The 20,887-nt window shown below is 34.5% G+C and overlaps 1 protein-coding gene across 6 annotated transcripts in view; it reads right to left on the bottom strand.

Moving 5' to 3' along the window:
• Window positions 1-20,887, bottom strand: part of DACH1 (dachshund family transcription factor 1) — a 361,366-nt gene that overhangs the window by 46,488 nt on the left and 293,991 nt on the right. For all 6 annotated transcript variants that reach the window (XM_085215752.1, XM_085215750.1, XM_085215751.1 and 3 more), the window contains one exon: window positions 6,652-6,803. In XM_085215752.1, coding sequence (XP_085071878.1) covers window positions 6,652-6,803 — 152 coding nt within the window. The remainder of the gene's footprint in view (window positions 1-6,651; window positions 6,804-20,887) is intronic.

The following is a 20,887-nucleotide window of genomic DNA, read 5'->3' as shown; positions in this document are numbered from 1 at the left end:
CCAGTGGATCATCTGTAAAAGATTATACAAAATACAGTATGTCCAACTTGTATTTGCTATGGCTAATCCTCTAACCTGATATTAAATCAATATGCTGCCAATGACAATGGGAAGTGCAGTGCAACACAGGACATTAACAAAAGAAAAATATTTCCCTTTAGGGAAGGTCAGATGTTATGGAGGCTGGATAATGATAATTGTAGTGAACATGCTCAGGTTCCAGATTTGTTTTTAATACAGTATGGCTCTATCAGGAGCAAGGCTTTAAACATGGCATGCCAATCCTCCTGTCTGTGTAGCTGTTATATATATATATATATTTATATATATATTTGTTTTGTTTTCTTTGTTGATTTGACATTTTCCACTGATAAGTCTTCTAGAAATATTCTAAATAAAAAAATTAATTTGATGCATGGTCAATGTTTCTTCCCATTCACTGACTAATAGTTATCTCTAACATACCTGTAAACACGATCTTGTTAGGACAGACTACTGATCTTTTACAAATTAAATGCATCTCTATCTTAAAGCCAGTATTACCCATCTCTATTAAAAATAAATGAATAAATAAATAAAATCATGTGTTGACTATAGAGGAAAAAAGGTATTTAGAAGTTCCTTCTCATTCTAGCTACTACTTTGTGTTATGGATTACACACTTAGCTACATAGTTATTTGTGACTTTAAAATGGCCTTCCTCGTTCATCTAGAAGACTTACTAGTCTGTCTAGAAGACATTGCTTTACTTCCAGTAATTGCCCATATAATTTTTATGCTTTCATTATTGAGGAAGTAAAAAACAACTGCATATAAACAATTTATAGTAACCTTTACAGGTTAAATTCTGAACATTTGCAATTTGAATCTGACTGCTAACCTAGTAACATGTGCAAAGGAATGTAACACAGCATGACTATAACTACAGATGACTCTAAGAAAGACATTTTTGTAATATCTTAGATTGAAAACCTCCATCATTGGTAAAAACATGATATTGTTCATTACTATTTTCTGTGAAAAATAATTTTCTCTTTAGTTTTATCAGAAGACAAATAGCAAAACACAAAGCGAAACTGTGATTTTTACTTTACCAATGTTTGTACTATTTTTCTCTTGTGCACTTAGTCACAGATGTGCAACATAGTGCAACAGCACAGGAGACTCACAACAATAAAGCCAGTTGTTCTCTTTGTTTTCACAAGGGAATTCTGTGTGCAATCATACATTTCTTTTATTAACATCAATGGGATACTTGTAGTCTATTATGCATATTTCTCTGAAAAATACTTAGCAACAAGACTGTGTCAATGGAAAAACATAACTATCAGTGCAATTAATTCATCACTTAGTTATTAACAGAAAATCAGCCCATGGTCAGTAGGTATTTAGACTCTAAAAGCCTAAAATAGCATTACTATTATCCAGGAATATTGCAATATCATGAAAGGCTGTGGCTGTAACATATTTTGGCATAACTGGGTCATGACTCCAACAGGTGAATTTATGTGAAAGACAGGGAAATATTTTCAGCCTTCTTACTAGTACCTACATATCATTTTGCTGTGATCCACCTTCCATTACCCTTTATCCTCTCTGAAGTTGCACACAGACTTTCAGAATTTAGTCTGGAAGAAATTAACAAATATACAGTGGAAAGGAACAGACATATCACTTGTTTAAAGTTCTCTGGGGAAATTTATTTTCTCTTCCTCTTAAATGTGTAGATATACAGCTGAATAAGAAAATATGGCCCCATCTTATTTGTTTTATTTGTGTATTTAATTATATTTTGTTAGTTAATAATTTATATCTATCCCAGCAGTTCCCAGAAAGACTTAACCTTGCTTGTTCCAAACTCCGTATATTTTGATTATCTTTCTTTAAATGTACAAATAATTGAACATTGTTCATTGTTGAGTTTTTGTTTTTTGTTTTTTGTTAGTGGTGCTTTTTTATTTTTAGTTTTTTATTTTTTCAATAAATATTTATCAAGTCCTGGTTTCAGCTGGGATAGAGTTAATTTTCTTGATGTTGTGTTTTGGATTTAGAGATGTTGATAACACATTGACATTTTAGTTGTTGCAGAGCAATGCTTATACACAGAGTCAAGGATTTTTCAGCTTCAGGTACTGCCTCCCTGAGTGGAAGCAGGAAGGGGCACAAGGAGTTGGGAGGGAACAACACTAGGACAGCTGACCTAAACTGGCCAAAGGGATAATCCATGTTTTGGATTATGCATACATCCATCTCTTGACAACAGCAATCCATCAGTGAGCTATTAGCACTGTCTGAGCTGAAACCAGGGCACAGGGAGGAGGGCACAATGCAGTGCCAGCTCAAGGTATAGCAAAAAACTTGTATGTATTTTGACATAATGGCTAAACACAGTTTTGTGAAAAGCAAAAAAAAAGTAACCTTGTTTTCTGTTACGGTAAAAGAATTTGAGAATAGGTTTCAAGATTGCCAGAAAAAACACTGATTTTTTGGTACTTTTGCAACTCCATTTTCATTCAACAATACATTTTTGAAGTGGTATGTATAGATTTGCAATGAGATATTCAACTAAAAAATCTGATCATGTCTCTTTACTAGACTTTTGTAAGAGAAAAATAACCCTCACTTCACAGTCATGCCTTATTCCTGTCATTCCTTTTGTACAATTTATTTATTTGTGAACAATTATTATGAAGAACAAAGCACAGAAGAGTAAAATTTCATAAAAAAATCTCAAATGCATACCTTGAGAACTCACTAAGAATTGGAACCACTGCTATCAAATCACTGATGCATTAGTTTCACAAAAACTGGTCACATATCCCACTAGTTTTATGGGTTTTTTGCTCTTTTTAATTACTGTTTTAATAAAAATATTAACAATTAAAATAAGTTTTGTTACTTACATACATTAACTATATTATACACTTCATGAAGGCTGCTCCAAAAGTAATTTCTCCTGTGTTATTACATTGGCTTACAACATCAGAGGCAGATGTTGGTATTGGCAGTAGAGGTTGAACCTTCCCACCAATATTCTGTTACATGTTGTTGCTGTGTGACAGATAGCAGCAGAGGGGCAGACATAAAATGGCATCTGATATGGAAGTGTATATGAAGCAAAGTGGTGTCATTGAACTCTTCCTTACAGAAAAAATGGCACCCACTCACACGATGATTAACTCTTGCTGAATGTTTATGGAGACCAAACAGTGGATGTGAGCACAGAGAAGTGTTAGGTGGTGTGTTTCAGGAGTGGCAACACGTGACAGTGGGTCACCTCTACTGGTGCAGGTCTTGATGATCACGGCATGCAGGCTAAAGTTCATCACTAATAGAAATGCATAGCTAATGGTGTAACTATGTTGAAAAGCAGTGTTTTGTAGCTGGGAATTTGTTCTATCAAACAGAGGTACTGTACTCATTGTATCTATTGTAGTTTCCATGAAAATAAGTAGGAGGCATTGCTTTTTGAGTGACCTACATGTACGTGATCCAAGACAATTCCTCTTCACACAGTGAGGCCCAGGCAAGCCGAAAGGTTGGACACCAATGGATTAAGATTTATTCATTTAGATTTAATACACATGGAAGACTTGCTTAGTGTTTTGTAGACAATTTTAAAGGAAGTAAACAGAGTTACATAAGTTAAATCGACAGGCATTACCTAAATTCATCAACATCTGCACAACTTTTTGCACACAGTTTTCAAGTATCAAAAGCGTTCACTAATTTTCTACTTAACTCAAAAGGACTGTCCCCATGGCTCCTCCTCACTCTGACAAAGTTCAATATCAGAGTTTCTGTTGCCCATAGATACCTTGACTCTGTTCTATTTTAAACCAGGACAGACTCTACATATTTTCTTCTGGAGGCACCCAATTTCTATATTATGCACACAACTGAGTCAGGACAGTAGATCATAACACCATCACATCCTCACAGGTTTGTGTAGCCTGAGGTTGCTTGCTTATGTAGTAATATGACCTTCATATTTCTAAAATATAGACATTCTCCACCACAACATGAGGCAGGTCACATATGTACCCCAATTCTATGATCTAATGAAGGTACATTTCATTTGCATTTCACACGCAGATTTACATTTGTCCTGTGATATGTCTGTGTTTTGGTCATGTGTGATGCTTGGAAAAAGAGAACAGCAAAATCATTCATCTAGACCTTGGCTAGATTTTTGCTGTTTTCTTATTCAAAAGAACCTTAACATCAGAGGCAGGGAACAAACTGTAGGCAAAATAATCCTTTCTAGAATGTTGGATCTGCTCAGTTGCTAGTAACCTATTCTTAGTGTAGCTGGAACAAGAGAATGGTGAGGAAGGTTGATGTTCCACTCTTCTTTGTAATTTATACCTCTGTACTGAAAAGGATGTGCCTGGACTAAAGGAGAATAAAGGAAAATTGACTTAATGACAAGAGTTCTGTCTCATGTACTGAAGCATCATGGTTTTCAGCTGGTACTTACGTATTTCCTAATAAAGTCACAAACCATATTGTGAGCAGTGACCATAGTACAAAAGTTCCCTGTTTCACAAATCCTGTTAAGAAGTTTGAACTTGTACCTGTACTTCAGTTATGAAACTGTTGGGCCATAGTTCACTTAAGTATCTGTGGTAGTCCTTTCATTACAATTACCACAGAATGTGGAAAACACTGTTTAAATGTTATTGATAAGAGAAATTGCCACTATGCATAGGCTATTATAATAGCCTCTATTGTTTTAAAGAGAATACTTATCATTTTCTATCAAGGTAGGAAAATCAAGTTAGCTAAATATATATATATATATGTATAGGTACATATAATAAAGTATTTTTTTATATAGTCCTGATAGGGATTTAAATGTATGGGAAAAAAAAATAACCAACAAAAAAACATGCCTTGATAGTATGTGAAAGGGCTCCCAGATATCTGTGGAAATAATACAGTGAGAACACAGAGACATATTGAAAAAATCCAAATGGTTTTACATGCAACCCGTTTACCCTGAGAGGTGATTTCATGATGTTGAAACTCAAAGTAAGGAACAGTAAGTCAAAAAACACAATGAAAAAAAGCAAAAAGAAGTCTCTAGTTTCTTTACGATCTTGGCTCTCATTTTATCTCTTCAACACATAAGATTAGTTTTAAAAAATAATTTTAAAAAAGCAATGAAAGCAATGACCGAGTTTCATGTTCATGTTTTCTGTAAAGCAACACTGAATGCATTCTTGGCAAATTAATCCTAGTCATTTATCCTGAAGTTGTGCAGCACTCTCATATTCAATCACGAGATTAGCTAACCTGTTGATGCTGAATGCCTTGCTCATTAGGTTGCTGTCTAGAAACATTGACTGCACACATTTGTCAAAAAAATTACTAGGAACTTTACTGTACATGCACGCACAGCTAAAACATTAGATAGTTTATTAACTTTTTTTATACCTTTGAAAAAAAATATTCTTTCTAGATTTCAACTGGTCTGCTAGAAGAATGCTAAGTGTTGCAGAATTACGTTTTATAATTTATGTAAAATCTGAAAATTACAAGTACTAAAATAAAAACCCACACAAAAAAACCTACACAATTTACAATTATGTTCTTTTGAATCATGCAGATATAATACTTTATTTCTAAATAGCAACTGTGTTTTATCTTTTTTCATTGTTAGAACTCAAAACATCACTAATAAAGGGATCCTGTATACTTTTCATAAAATAAGTCCAAAGGGCTATAAAGTTGAAAGAGTTTGCTTAGGAAAACAAAGCAAAGAGGCCTTGGCCCTATGTTGTGTAGTGCTTGCTGAATATAACAGAAATGACCTGACACATTTGCAGGAAAAGAAGTATATTGGAAGTTAAAAGCTGCACAAACAAAGGTTGTATGTAATGAGTACAATATGGCTGCATTATTTCCTGCACTAACATTTTGCTTCTTCATTCAAAATACTGCTGCAAAAATTGCACCTGGAGAACACATGATCACTGAATTTGTGGGGAAAAAATTCTTCATTCTAATATTAAACACTAACATCTAGGCAAATGTATACCTTGAACAATATTTGAATCAGGCTGTATTATACACACAATAGACATTCTGACTATTGAATAGGAAATCTGCAGAAAATTTGGTAATACCCTTTGAAGTCTATTCTTTGAAGACAGTACTTTAAGTGAAATGAGCTTACTTATAAAAGAAGTGCTTTTTTGTGACTGCTTTTATGAGAGACACATTTCAAATAGCTTTAAATATCATTTCCACCTTGGCACTCCAGCAATTTGAAATAACTATTTATTAAAGAAATGTTTCTCTGTTTAATAAATGAGATAAACCTAAAAAGTAAGAATACATTTCATTAGCCTGTAATAAAAAGAGCATTTAAGACCAATGTTGTTAAACATCCCAATGCCATTTTCATCAAATTCTCTGCTGTGATTTAATACACAATCTATTTTTTTATGTGCTGTAACTGACAGCTTCTAAATTCATTCATTTGTTGCGGCTTCTTTAAATCCCAAATTACTAGAAAGTTTCAGCAAATTAGTTGATCCAAATAATCTTATGAACTGATTAAGCTAAAATTGTTGTATTAATTTAGACAAATCTGAACAACTGGCTCCTCTCCACTCCTTTAAGCTGATCTACAGAAAGGCCTACCTGGATGTTAGTCAGAAGGGTCTCTATGGAGGACAATCCATCAGGGAATAGAAAAGGAGATGGAAAACCTGGAGGTAGTGGCTGCCCATGCCCAGTTAGAGAAAGTTTGTCAAGGCTGTCTCTTGCGGTTGGTGTGGAGAGCGGGGTCTCATCTGTATGTGATTGAAACAAAAATATAGAACAAGTTACGCTTGTCTGTTTTTATTAGACTTCAGTAATGGCTTCCCTAGTGGTTTCCAGAACATTTATTGCAAATTGGTTCCTGCTATCAGGAGAAAATGCTTTCTGCTGAATTTTCTTTAATGAAAAAGCTGTGGAGATACAACAAGATAACATTAATGAGTAACTTTATAAGCCTTTTAAATGCAGTCTCTAATGAGACTGAGTTTACAGTGCCATAGAATCTTTTTAAAACAAATATTATCTCACATATACTTGTGATAAAATATTCAAGCTGACTTTATGGGCACCTTACCAATTATCTCATTTTAGTTTGTGTTCTATTTGAACTGACAATAGAATATTTGCTAGCATGACATATATTTCATATACGAGAAAGATTTGAATATGAGGTTTGCTATACAATTAACCCTTCCCACTCAATGCTTTCATTTACAGGTTAGAAGATTCTGCAAGCAGAGAAAATCTACAGATTGTCTAGGCATTTTTAATCAAAAAAGTATACCTGATTCCCACAACTGAAACATGCTCTGAACAATAAATGATATTAACAGCATGGTTATAATCACTGGCCTAATTTTTTTTAAACACAGACATGTTCTAACAATTAGTGTTCAACTCCTTAGTGGGATCATCATAACAACCAGATCTGATCAGTTGTGACATCACAATGGGAGAAAACTCCCCGAGTCTGAAGACTTCTAAGATTAGTGTTTCATAGATAATCTGTGAGTGGATTATAAAGTAAGTGAAGGAAAAAAAAAAAAAAAAAAAGAGAGAGAGACTTCATTATACATCTTTTTTTTTTTTTTTTTTTTTCTTTTAATTTTTGAAATACTTTTAGACTACCGTTGATATGATACAGAAATTTAGGTCAATCTCTTTGCACCAGATGTTAATCTGAATTTTTCAAAAAGGAAAACTATCTATACATGAATTTAGATACATATATCTATGCATATTTGTCTTAGTAATGGCTCGGTCATTAACTGAAATATTGATGTATCTAAATACAATTCCGTGGCATCAGAATGCATACAGAACTCTGCACAGCTGTTTGACTATATAAGAGTTTGTCAGTCTTAGTCTATTTCATTTAGCTTTGATCAACATGATACATATTTTTTGAGGTATATTATATTAATTTCTTTTTTTTTCTGCAATGTATTTAATTACAGTTTTATTGAATAGTTGTACTTCACTTTTTATTCTAGCATACACATTAGAAAACATATGATATAAAAGTCCTGAAACTATTTTCCTAAAAAGAAATAAAAAGAAGTGAGGTGCTGTATATTCTGAAGTGGCAATAGTCCAGAGATAGAAAAATCGAAATCTTTTGCAAGAATGGGTTAGAGTGTTTCAGCAGCCAAGGGAAAGCACACTGTAACTCAAAATCCCTGTTCATCACAGAATTTCATTTCCATCAACATTCCAGACAGAAGAAATCTCTGTTAAGCACTTTTAGTTGCTTATTCCTTGCTCCATCTCCTCATCGACTCCACTGTGCTGGCCAGAACTTAATGGTGCTAGTGTAGAAGCCGCATCCACATCTATTTTGGCACAGAAATGCCAAAATAGGCTCCTCAGCCTCCCCCACCTGCCTCTTTCTATAGCTAGTGGAGAGAAACACAGCGTTTTAAGGTGCTAATCCATCTGAACTACTATAGCCATCAGAAGGATACAGAAGGAGAAAAATCTTCCTCTAGAAGTTCCTGTCAAGTGTAAGAGGAGCCTCAGATGACTTGTTCAGATAGAAAGATCTATATTTGGAATGATCAATCATACCATGAAAACTGTTCTTCTCAGTTCACAGGGGCTTAGGCTGAGTGTAGCCTACAAAAGGAGTAAAAGCCCATTTAATATTTTCTATATTTACAATCTGTGGAACAATTTTTACTTTCTCATAAAGTCTTAAGTAAAAAGTTTACCAAGGTAAGCTTTGTGAGACAAAGTTATGTTTACCAAGGAAAGCTTCAGCCCATAAAAAGATTTTGTGAAGTATATTTCATCAGATTTTCCAGTCAGATCTGGACAGATTGTTGACAAAAACTGGCTGTAGATGACTGAATCTATATCTTACAGAGATTAAAAGTAGACTATGAAAAATGTATTCTGTGTGCATCATCTATCCTCACACTATTCCACTGTCTGTCATCATTTCGTTGTAACATAGAATAAATTGACCCTAAATAATATTTTTTTTATTTTCTTTTCAACTTTAAAAATATTATAGATATATTCACCACATTAGGAAAAATAAACAAATTGGTAATTCTGGATATTGTAAACTACTTTACTGTTCTCTAGTAATCCTGCTAGTTCATCTTCTGAAATCATGTTCTAGTGTGAAGAATAATTCTCTTTTTTTTTTTCCAAACTGCTGTCAGAATTGTTATGCTTTCATTAATCGTAACAAACAATTAAAACTTAAGCAAAAATAATTAGATTATAGACTGATAAAGGCTGCACACTATTATTTTTGATTGATGTAAGTATGGCTTTCACAAATGTTTCATACACAATGTTAAAAAAGTGACAAATTTCTTTGTTATTCATTTGTGTTTTTGACTAAAGTCCTCTGCATACTAGTTGTCCCAGTCAAAGTATTGACTTGCACGGTATAATCACTAGTATGTACCATGGAACTAAATTATACAAATGTGAAAGTATGCCTCTAGGTTTGTCACAGAAATAGGCCCAAAATCTCCCATCCCTCTTGAAATAACTCTTACTAAAATTTTAGGCCTTGAGCTGAAAAAATGTTTTAAAACATATTAGATAAAATTCACCTACCTAAAAAAAATACATAGACCTTACTTTGCTTAAAAACTATGTTCTTTCAATGTAATTGTTGAGATAAAGAAAACTCCTAACATAGGTCTTACCTGAGATTTTGGGCAAAGGATTAAAGTCTCTGCTGTACTTTAATTATAGACAACTAATTTCTGCTGTATTTTAGGCATGCTCAAAACATGTTTGTAATGGTTTTCTCAACAATGTATGGCACCCTTTTTCAATAGGCAAAATAACTCCAAAAGATTAAAGTTATGGATAATAGAATGAACTCAAAATCCAAACTCTTCTATTATAATAAATAACAGAAACGAATTTACATTAAAGGGGAAGACTAGAGAGTTGAACTTACAGTGAACTTATTTTAATGAAACTTAAACTCAGAAAAAAATGTTAGACTAATGTGGCTTTGTTTTCCTGATGTCCCATGTGAAATAAACTTTGAGTGTGAGTATGTTTGAAACAGAGCAAATGTACATATTATACACAGGAAGCATGAATATTTGTGGATGTGAGATAAGCAGTGATTGAGGGAATCTTGAAAAAACACATTTTTAAGAAAAAGCACTTTGTAAACACGGCCAATTAAAAGAAAACCACATATCTTAGTAGCAATAATAATATGACCTCTTGCCATTGAAGCATTTAAAATATTTTCCATTCCTGCCTGAGTTCTCTTTTCCCAACACAGTGTTCCATCTTTGTTTCCAAATAATCATTAACATAGCATCTTTTGAACTGTTGCAAAGGAACTACTAACATTCCTCAACCTGCTAGTGAAGCAACACTGCAAAAACGATAAGCCCTTGCTGGGAGACAGAGATCTGGCACTTTTAGTCTGAATACATCAAAGGAAGCATTCAAAGAAAAGTTGGGGCAAGAGGAGAAATAGCTTCAATCTACAACTCCATTGTCAGAGCTGGGAGCAGAACAGTTTAAAGAGATGAAAAGAAAGAACAAGGTAGAACAAAGAAGCGGCCAGGCCTGTCTTAGCTTGTGCTGACCACCAAGATGTTATAAATTAACAGAAAAACAAGGATTGGACAAACTATTATTGAAATCTCTACAGTATCAGAGCAGAGATGAATCTGTACCGTGACACTGGAACTAAATAACCGTAACAGGCAAGTCTGAAATCAACATGTATCTTTAAAATATTTGCAGATGCCACATCCATTTAATCAATTGCTCCTCAGTTTCAAAAAGTAATCTGTTTTTGATCAAACTAGATTTTATCTGTGAACAACAGCAAGTTTGGGTCAAATGCAAGTAACTTTTTTCAGATTTTCACACTTGGTGTTGTCATTCTATTTTGTTCTTCATGAGATAACATGGAAACAGACACTATGGAAGCTGTGACAGCTATTTAAACAATAACAGATGAATAGTGGTAGCCAGTCTGTTGTCTGTGTTCCCAAATGCAAGTAGGATAAGTTTAGACTGGTCACCAATCAAAATGGAGAATGCTGATGAGGTGAGGTGAGGGTGACGGAGCACTGGAACAGGCTGCCCAGGGAGGTTGTGGAGTCTCCTTCTCTGGAGATATTCAAGTCTCGCCTGGACGCCTACCTGTGCGATTTGGTGTAGGGAACCTGCTTTGGCAGGGGGGTTGGTCTCGATGATCTCTAGAGGTCCCTTCCAACCCCTACAATTCTGTGATTCTGTGATTCTGTGATATTGCCAGGATTTGAAAGCAAGAGATAATGGCTGGCTCAAAAAAATACTCTATAGATTAATGTCTTTCTATAATTTTAATGGCTGTTTGTAAAGTGTCCTGACGATTTTTTGGTTCTCTGTAAAATATTTCAAACATTTGTTCCTAAAACAACTCACGCATAACATTTAATGTAAGCACAAAGGCAAACGTATTGTGGGTTGACACTGAGATGTGGAAGTTGGGAAACTGGTATGACTTGAAAAGGAAATAGGGACTAATGAAGAATTGAGTGAAAGCTAAACTGAGAAAATAGGATAGGAACAGACTCAAGGTGGACAAATAGTTTGGAGAAGGGTAGTAAAACTGAGATGAAATAATGGAGAAAAAAGTTTCCAAGGAGTAAGAAATTTGTACTGACTCAGCAAGAAATTAACAAAATGCTATGTTGTTTAACACAGCATATTTATATAAGTTATTATTGTGTTTCAAGCACAGTACTTCACTACAAATGAAATTTATTACTGGTAGAATCAAATACATAAAAACATCTACTTTAAAGATAAGCATTTTAGTTTTGTTAAGGAATTAATGCTGTAAAATCACTGTAAATGAATGAAGAGTTGGCAAAATATATCCAAAAAGTAAAAATGTAATTAGTGGTGATGTTCCAGCTGTGAGGATTTCTTCAGGCTCTTTGGACTAGATCAAGTTCAGTTTATTCTTCATTTTACATGTCCCTAGGAGGGCCTCAGAGTCAATCAACACAACTTATCTAATTTTCTCTCTCAATAAAAGGATTATTCTAATAACTTTTATCTTATTTTGCAGCCTATTACTGATTGGGGTTGGGTTAAGTAGTATTTACTGGTTTATTTATTCTAAGGATTTCACAATATTTTAGAATAAATGATCCTTCATATTTTTTTAACAAATGTATTTTACCATATAATAATCAAATGTTAAAATGCTAGTATCGCCTCGACATTTGGAAGCATCATAATATCTAGTGCCCCAAATAGAATAATACTGTTTTGCTGTCCCTATATGAAAAATTGTCCTGTTCACTCACAGAAATTTACACAGAATAAAAGTGCATTTTATGCATTTAAGTACATCAAATGGTCAGGAATAAAGGAAAAGCAGGATATTCAGAGGTGACTCCAAAAAAGAACTCAGCATATATAGTATAAGTATCTTGAACACCTGATGGTAACGAACTTTAATTAACTTTAAAGAAATACAAATTCTAAGGAAAAATGATGGTGAGAAAGGTACATTAAACATTTTAATGTGTTTTTAAACAATATATTAGTATAAACACAAGGCACATGACAATATTGTAACTTGAAGTTCTTAAATATGAGTACTACGTCCATTACTTCTTTTTTAAAGATACCGAAATGCTACTGGCAGAGATCAAATACTGATAAAAGCCATCTGTGCTTTGGACGCTGGTAAAAGTATAAATGCATTTTACTGATTCATGTCAAATGTCCCAATTAGCACTCTACTAGCTCCACTCCATCAGCCAGGCAATTCTGAGTGCTAATAGGAATCTTCCTTTGCTTCATAGCAATTCTACAAGAAATACTTCTGTGCATACGTGTATGTGGAGAGTTGTGTGAATGTGGCTCATTATATGCTCACAAATGCAATTCTGAGCTTTTTCTGAAGTTATGTTCATAATCTGAAGTTGTGTTGATAATCATCTGCGCAACAAAGAGGATTTCCTATGTGGTTGGGAAATCAAAACCTACAACACATGATGCTAGCCATCTCATTTCTTTCACTGTGTTGGCTTTAGAAGCTCACAGCCTAGCTCAGATAGCCCAACTATCTTTCTAGCTTTCCTGAATATATGCAACATCAAAGATCAAGTCAAGTATGTTGAATCAGATCAGGATTTATGATTAGCATCAAACTTTAAATTAGGGATCAGACTTAAAAACAGAATGAGTGTATTGTATACTGAGCCTTACATTTTCAAAGTTATGAACAGATAAAAACAACACACAAAGGAATACATCTAAAGTATACAATCTTATTTTTGTATTGCCTGTTCTTCTCTACGCTTTAAATGTCTTTCTATGGCTACCGCAAAAGGCAGAGAAAAAATATAACAAAAAGTAACAAATATATTTTGTTTGATCTTACTGGATTATTTCAAATGAAAAATGCTTTGGCTTAATACTCAGGACCATCTATTCCTTTGGAATTTAAGGTGATTAAAGAATAATGAAATAACATACGTTTTATGTAAGTTAAAAGTAGTAAGAAGGGAATTCTTGATAAGCACAGTTGGTAACTTGTAATTCTCTGAAAGTGAAGGTTTTGTGCCTGGAACTGCACTGCATTCATACTGTTTTTTTGCTTTGCATTGTGAATTCATAGAATCATAGTATCACAGAATGACTTGGGTTGATCCTCAAGGACCATCAAGCTCCAACTTCCTTGCCGCATACAGGGCTGCCGAACTCCACATCTAATACTAGACCAGGCTGCTCAGGGCCCTATCCAGCCTGGGCTTGAACAGCTCCAGAGATGGGGCATCCACAAGCTCTCTGGGCAGACTGGATTGTTTTCATTTGGTTGACTGGTTGGTCTGTGTTCAATTAATATGTCTAAAATTCATTCTCTTTCGAAAAAAAAAAAAAAAAAATAGAAGCCCACATTTTCAGAAACTCCCTATATAGTCATGTTGCAATTATGGTGTATTGAGCAATAGCACTGCCACCGCCTTGTTACATGGCTTCTGGTAACCTGCTAACAGCAGACTGGATTACCAGAAAGTGAAAAGACAGTGGTGTGCCTGTGCAGCACTCAGCAGTTGTCATTCATTCAGTAACACATAACCTGCCAACAGCTCCCAGCAGTGTTGGTGAGCAGATGAGGTAGACTACATACATTTGGCAGCTGGCAACACAAAAGTGAACATAAAGGCTGTGCTGTCATTCAGCGAGACCTGGACAGGCTGGAGAGCTGGGCAGTAAGAAACCAGATGAGGTTTAACAAAAGCAAGTGTAGAGTCTTGCATCTAGGGAGGAATAATTGCATGCATCGATACAGGTTGAGGGATGAGCTGCTGGAGAGGAGCTCTGCAGAGAGGGATCTGGGGGTATTGGTGGACGACAGGTTGGCCATGAGCCAGCAGTGTGCCCTCATGGCCAAAAAAGCCAACGGCATTCTGGAGTGCATAAAAAAGAGCGTGTCCAGCAGGTCGAGGGAGGTGATCCTCCCCCTCTACTCTGCCCTGGTAAGGCCTCATCTGGAGTACTGTGGCCAGTTCTGGGCTCCCCAGTACAAAAAAGACAGGGATCTCTTGGAAAGAGTCCAGCGGAGGGCCACAAAGATGGTGAAGGGCCTGGAGCATCTCCCCTATGAAGAAAGGCTAAGTGAACTGGGTCTGTTTAGCCTTGAGAAAAGGAGACTGAGTGGGAACCTGATCCACGTCTATAAATATCTAAGGTGTGGGGGCAGAGTGGCAAGGCCAGACTCTTTCAGCAGTGTGTGGAGACAGGACAAGGGGGAACGGCCAGAAACTGGAGCATAGGAAATTCTGCACAAATGTGCACAAGAATTTCATTATGGTGAGGGTGACGGAGCACTGGAACAGGCTGCCCAGGGAGGTTGTGGAGACTCCAAGACCCGCCTGGACACCTACTTGTGCAACCTGGAGTAGGGAATCTGCTTTGGCAGGGGAGTTGGACTCGATGATCTCTGGAGATCCCTTCCAACCCCTATGATTCCGTGATTCTGTGTAAATAGTCCTTCACAAAGAAGTATATCTGAGAAATTAAAGACAAGTCAGAAGAGGTTTAAACACTCTGCATTTATGGTGGCTTAAACTGGTCTTTCACCACAGCAGAAAAATCTTTATCTGGTCAGAATTTCTAAAGCTGGATCTACTGATCTAGTTGTTTCAGTCAACATTCATACAAAATAGTGTCATATTTCTTCTTTAATTAACAGGAGAAAATATCAAGTTTTAGGTAAATATATAAAATGTTCAGTAACAGTTCTTTTTGCAGAAACCTGCTTTTAATACATGTGTGTTCATATTTACCTACCTTTCCTGTAAGGCATCCCAGTCATTATAGTTGATTTTAATAACTTCATCAATAAAAAAGAATAGTTTTGCATACCCCTTAATATTTAGGTTGATAATGTATTAATTAGACCACTGAATGAGATGGCCGACCTAAAAATGCCTACCATTGTAATCATACTAAGAAGAGCTGTCTCCAACCTTTTAAATGCCAAAATTCCTATCTCGGATGTACTAGCACCTCACTCTTACAGCTAAAAATGCCAATTAAGTAATAGAAAAAAAATTAAAAAAAAAGTCTCATCGGCTCGACCAACACAGTGCCTTGGGATACTGGGTAATAGACTCAGGAAATCTTGAATATGTAAGGAAAAACTCTAAATGCATTGGAAGAAATCCTGCCTCAAAAAGAAACTGACTGGAGGACAGTACTAGCCAAGCCCTGTACACACACAACTTAAGGTAATCACCATTACATCACAAGTGGCTCAGTACCATCCAGTCTTTAATTAAGCATCTAAATGGAAATATACAAATATTTTTTATAGAAATATGTGATATAGTAATTCCAAGACCTTAGTTCCTCTCATAGCCAGTATGGAAGTAGTAATCAAAAACAAAAGCATTTTGACAAATTCTCACCAGCAGTAAGAATACAAAATGAGTGTGCTGTTCAAACATCATGAAGTAGCACAGCACAGAGGCTTCCTTAGTTTTGGAGCTAAAAATACACATTCACATAAAAGACTGTTGATTATACTTAACTCTTTTTTTTTTTTTTTTCCAAATGTAATGAACACCCTTAATGTGTCTATCTATGGAGTGGTTCCAGTACTCAGATGCAAATGTTGTAGACAATAATTGATGTACACATTTTGGATTATATGGTTATGATACCCTAATAGAATTTTGGCTGTCTGCCTATGGGAGTTCAATATTAGTTTCATAGTTTATAGGATCAGAAACAGTCCTTTACAACACTATAGCTACATTTCTCAACTCACTGCCTATAGATGATATCTGAATATCTGATTTTCACATAAATCCATAATAATAAACAAACAAAAATCCCTAAATCCTAGAGTGCTCAGAAATAAAATTCACAATGAAAAGGCAAGCATTTTTACATCTGATATGATTCCTCTTGCACTTCATTCATCAAACATCTGCAACAAGCTGCCAGAATGTGTCCATTAGTGACATTTCTATGGCATTCACTAGCTTGATGCTCACTGATAAAATAATGTAGAAGTTTTACCTCTAATATTTTCTGCTCCATTTGAGGTATCCACTTTAAAATAAGCTTGCACTTACTGCTTTTATTTTTGAAAACACAGACATGATTCAGCCTGCATGTCTTCATGTATTTGAATACGTAATTTATGATAATATATCAGAATACATATTATAAAAGACCAAAAAATATCTTTCATGTATTTATATATTACGAGGTCACATTCAGCACTGAAGAAAAACATTGCCTGGAGTTACTGTGTAACCCAGGTCAGTGTGGCTGACAATGAATATAAAAAATTAAGGTACCCTGCACAGCAAACATTCCATATACATATTGGTAAATTAAAATCTTTTCCAGGATTCAGTTTCTAGACTTCACTTAAATGAAATACTGCATTCTGCCTTTTATCTACATTCAAATATGAAGGAAATAAGCATTACAACTCTTAGATAGGATCTAGGCACTTTACTAATTCTGTTTCAGAGCAAAATTTATGCAGGTGTCTCAATATTTATAACAATAACATATTTAGAAAAAGAATATTTATGTAATTTCTTAAGCAGTTATAAATATTACGTAACAGGAGCAATGAAACAAAATAAAAATACTAAGAGTGGTTTCAAATCTCTTTACTACTGTATGATAAATTATGCCTTACTGACTAAACATATTGAAACAAACAGCACAAACAGGGCTTATTATCTTAACCTGGTGGGCTCACTATATATTTAAGGATAATACTTTTATTCAGCACCATGATAATAGGTTGGCTTTTAGCCCAACTAGAGAAATAACAGGAGTCGTATCAGGACACAACTGTCCTGCAAGGTTTTATAAACTGTTGCACTTTGAAGACTGAGTTGAGCAAGTCAGAGCAACCTCAGTGTTTTTTGAAGGGAGGTCAGTGTTGCTGATGAAGGCTGCTCTTCAAATTTTAGTATAATCTGGTAACTTCAAAAACTAAAATCTGAATTCTTCTCTATTTTTTTCAGAATCACCTTATCTTCCCTTTGTCCTAGTTTTCTCCAACTCAGCACATTCTACTTCTTTCTAGAATCTCTTCTGTCCCTTTTTTTTTTTTCAGAAACATATATTGTTTCTGAATTTTTTTTATTTTTTTATTTTTTCCTTTTCAGTGTATGAAGAAATGAGTCAATTTCTTGAAATGTCTGGTCTAACTAAAGACCAGTGGATAAAAATATATAGCTCAAGAAAAGCAAAAGATTATTAAAAAAATTTGAAGGGAAACATTAGCCTAAATAATCTTCCTATTTGCAAACCAAAATAGATTTGACTTTTTCTCTGCTAATTCATTTTGGCATGTTAAACAGTGAAAAAGTATATAAATCATTATCAGAACAGACAAGAAAATAGAAAATAAGGTTTTAAAAATATAATTTATGTTGCATTTTCCAATATCCTGGCATAATCTTTTTTGAAGTACTCCTGATCTGAATCTTGGTATGTGGTGTGGTGTGTTTTTTGTTTTTTGTTTTAATATATATTATAAATAATTCAAGCCAGTGGATTTATGATTACATAGGAATGCATAGAAAGGATCAAAAAGGATGCCCAGTGGTTTGAAATATGATGGTCATTTTACTATGCCACTTTATTATCACTTTGGTCTGTGAAAGAAAACACCACTATCTAGCATCATTTTCACAGTGGAAGGCAAATAAAGATTTGTTGAACATAAAAGCAACAGGCATCTTAGACATCCAAAAAGCTGAGCTTTGGTTGGCACAGATCCTTTCAGTTTCAAATAAACTTGAATTGCTGCTCTAAGCCTATTGCCCAAAAGACTTAAGAACGTAGATGACATTTCTAAGTCCAGGACTTGTCACACAGTTTTACATAAAATGTTAAATTCATTTTTCAGTTTAACATCAGAGGGGAAAGAAAGACAATGAGGGAATACATTCAGATAAATTTGGTTTTAACCCTATCACTATTTTTGGCTGTCCTGTTTTCATACAGCATTAAGGGTGGTATTGTACAGTCCCATTTTTACAGCAGATGTTAAATGCAAAGTAAAATAGTCAGCTGTAAATGATTGATGATCTTCTTTACTATTTCAAAATAAACCCTGATTATTTATATAGTTTTGGGCACTGCTTGAAAGCATCATATTAAATCTAAACAATTGATCCATTTTTCAATGGCTTTGTTGTGTAATGTATTATGCATGTTTTTACATTCTTCTGTGTAAAAGGCCCTTGTGTATGAGAAATGTTTAGAGTTTTGAGTGCTCCACCCAGTCCATATGGTAGGCTCTTACCTTTTTCCACCAGGTCCATATGGCAGGCTTAAGCTAGCCAGGGCCCTCTATCCTCCACAGGGGCCATATGGCAAAGAGAGCTCAGAGAACACTCATTTACCTTGTATTAAAACTTTACGTACCTCTAGCACATACACATACATGTATACATGTATGTGGGTAGAAAAGACATAGCTACTGAACATCACTGCATAATCACTGCATAATCAATACATCTATGATAATTATATGAAACATGGATTCTACTCGTTTTATTAAAAACTGAAAACTCAAATGAATAATCTATCAAATCACTTGATAAACTCATCTGAATGACTTCAGGGATTTTCAGAGTATTATTTAATTATGCTAACAAACTGGTGGACATTGATATAGCCAGTAGTTTACTTTAGAAGAACAGAACCAAATCTATTGAATCAACCCACTACCAGACAGTGTATAGTATAGTTAATGAACATGTTTGTTTAAAGATTCATCGCTGTGCTGCTCTACTAATACTTTTTTTGAGCACGTTTCTCCTCTTGTGACATATTTAAGCAAACTGGCAAGAAATCAAGGAGGACTAAACCAATATGGATAGTAAACTATTTGTAAAGAGATAACTATTTACAAGTCATATACAAATAATTTATTATTTCTTGCAGGCACCATACTGCTGCCTTTATTACTGGAGTAAAAGGAAGAAGTATGATATGAGAGCTTCCCCATCTACCCTCTACTGACTATACGTTTTCTGTATCAAGAAAACCAGATGCAAGGCTACATCATGTGTGAAACAGCTGCACTGGCTTCACTGATTAAGGACACGGATTTAAAATCAATACAAAGATGGCAACTTTAAATTGTAATTCATATTTTCAAAGTAATTATTCTAAAATTGATACTTTGTTATAACATTTACCACTCAATCCATAGCTTTTCTGTAATTCAGATTTTAGGAATCCTCAGCATTTTATTTATACGGGAAAGACAGAAGCAATTTGAAGAATGTTTATGAAAGCTTTATTGCACCTGTAAGCTTATTTTAAAAATGGATCAATATTTCCCAGTAGCAGAAATTTCACAAACAACTTTTATTTATTTGAAAGTCAGAATTTTATGAAATGTAAAAAAGATATTGCTTTTATTCATAGGATCTGTACTTTCATCTGTACTTTCATCTGCTTTCCTAGTTTCTGTTCATGTAAGCAAGCGTTACATTGTCAAATGAATATTCAAATATATCAAAGAACCATCCATGTTGAAAATAAATAACATGAGGAATTCAGAACAGGTATGCATGTATGAGTTCTCATAGGTGCTGTTGCTGTGCTGTTTTTTTGTTGTTGTTTGTTTTGTTTTGTTTTTTATATAGCACTGATCTTTTGTTCTGCAAACAATCAAAAAATATGGTAGTGTTTTCCACAAGAAATATATTTCCTCATTTGAAAGATGCCAGACAGTAATAAGCATCTTAAGAAATCATGAGTGTTTTATTAAAAGATTTAAAAAGGCTAACTACTATGGTCATGCCTCTTCTGTCCACCTTCCTGACTTTGGTCATGCCAAAATAAAACTAAATCAATGAAAAAAAAAAAAAAAAGCTGTTGAATTTAATGGATTAATAAAAATGATCTCAAACACTTTGCCTTTGACTTTAATTGCAGAAAAGGCATAATACGTATACTTAGTATTCATTTATTCCTTTTGTTTCCATTGTTCTTTTATTGATATATTCTCACTATATTCCCTTGTATGTTCTTCTCTTTCCAATGTACAATTTATTAATAAAAACTTTTAATTCCAGATTTTGAAGCATATGTCTAGCTGCATAATTACTCATAAAAAATACATACAAATAGCTCACTTTGTAATCAATGGGGTTTATGGAATGTCTGAAGAGATGAAGGGTAGACTCTCAGTCTAGGTTATTCAGTCTCTGTAAATAAGGGCCTAAATTCACTGTACAACAAAGAGGAGAAGGTAGGTGTCTATCCCACACAGCTGCGTTGCCTCTTCTTAAATAGTTGGTTTCTCTTGAGGCTTTCTCATGCACCTTAT

This window comes from Meleagris gallopavo, chromosome 1 (assembly GCF_905368555.1).
Source record: "Meleagris gallopavo chromosome 1, MGAL_WU_HG_1.1, whole genome shotgun sequence".
Classification (NCBI taxonomy): Eukaryota; Metazoa; Chordata; class Aves; order Galliformes; family Phasianidae; genus Meleagris; species Meleagris gallopavo.
The sequence above is the reverse complement of the archived record's forward strand: the minus strand, read 5'-3'. Positions and strand labels throughout refer to the sequence as shown.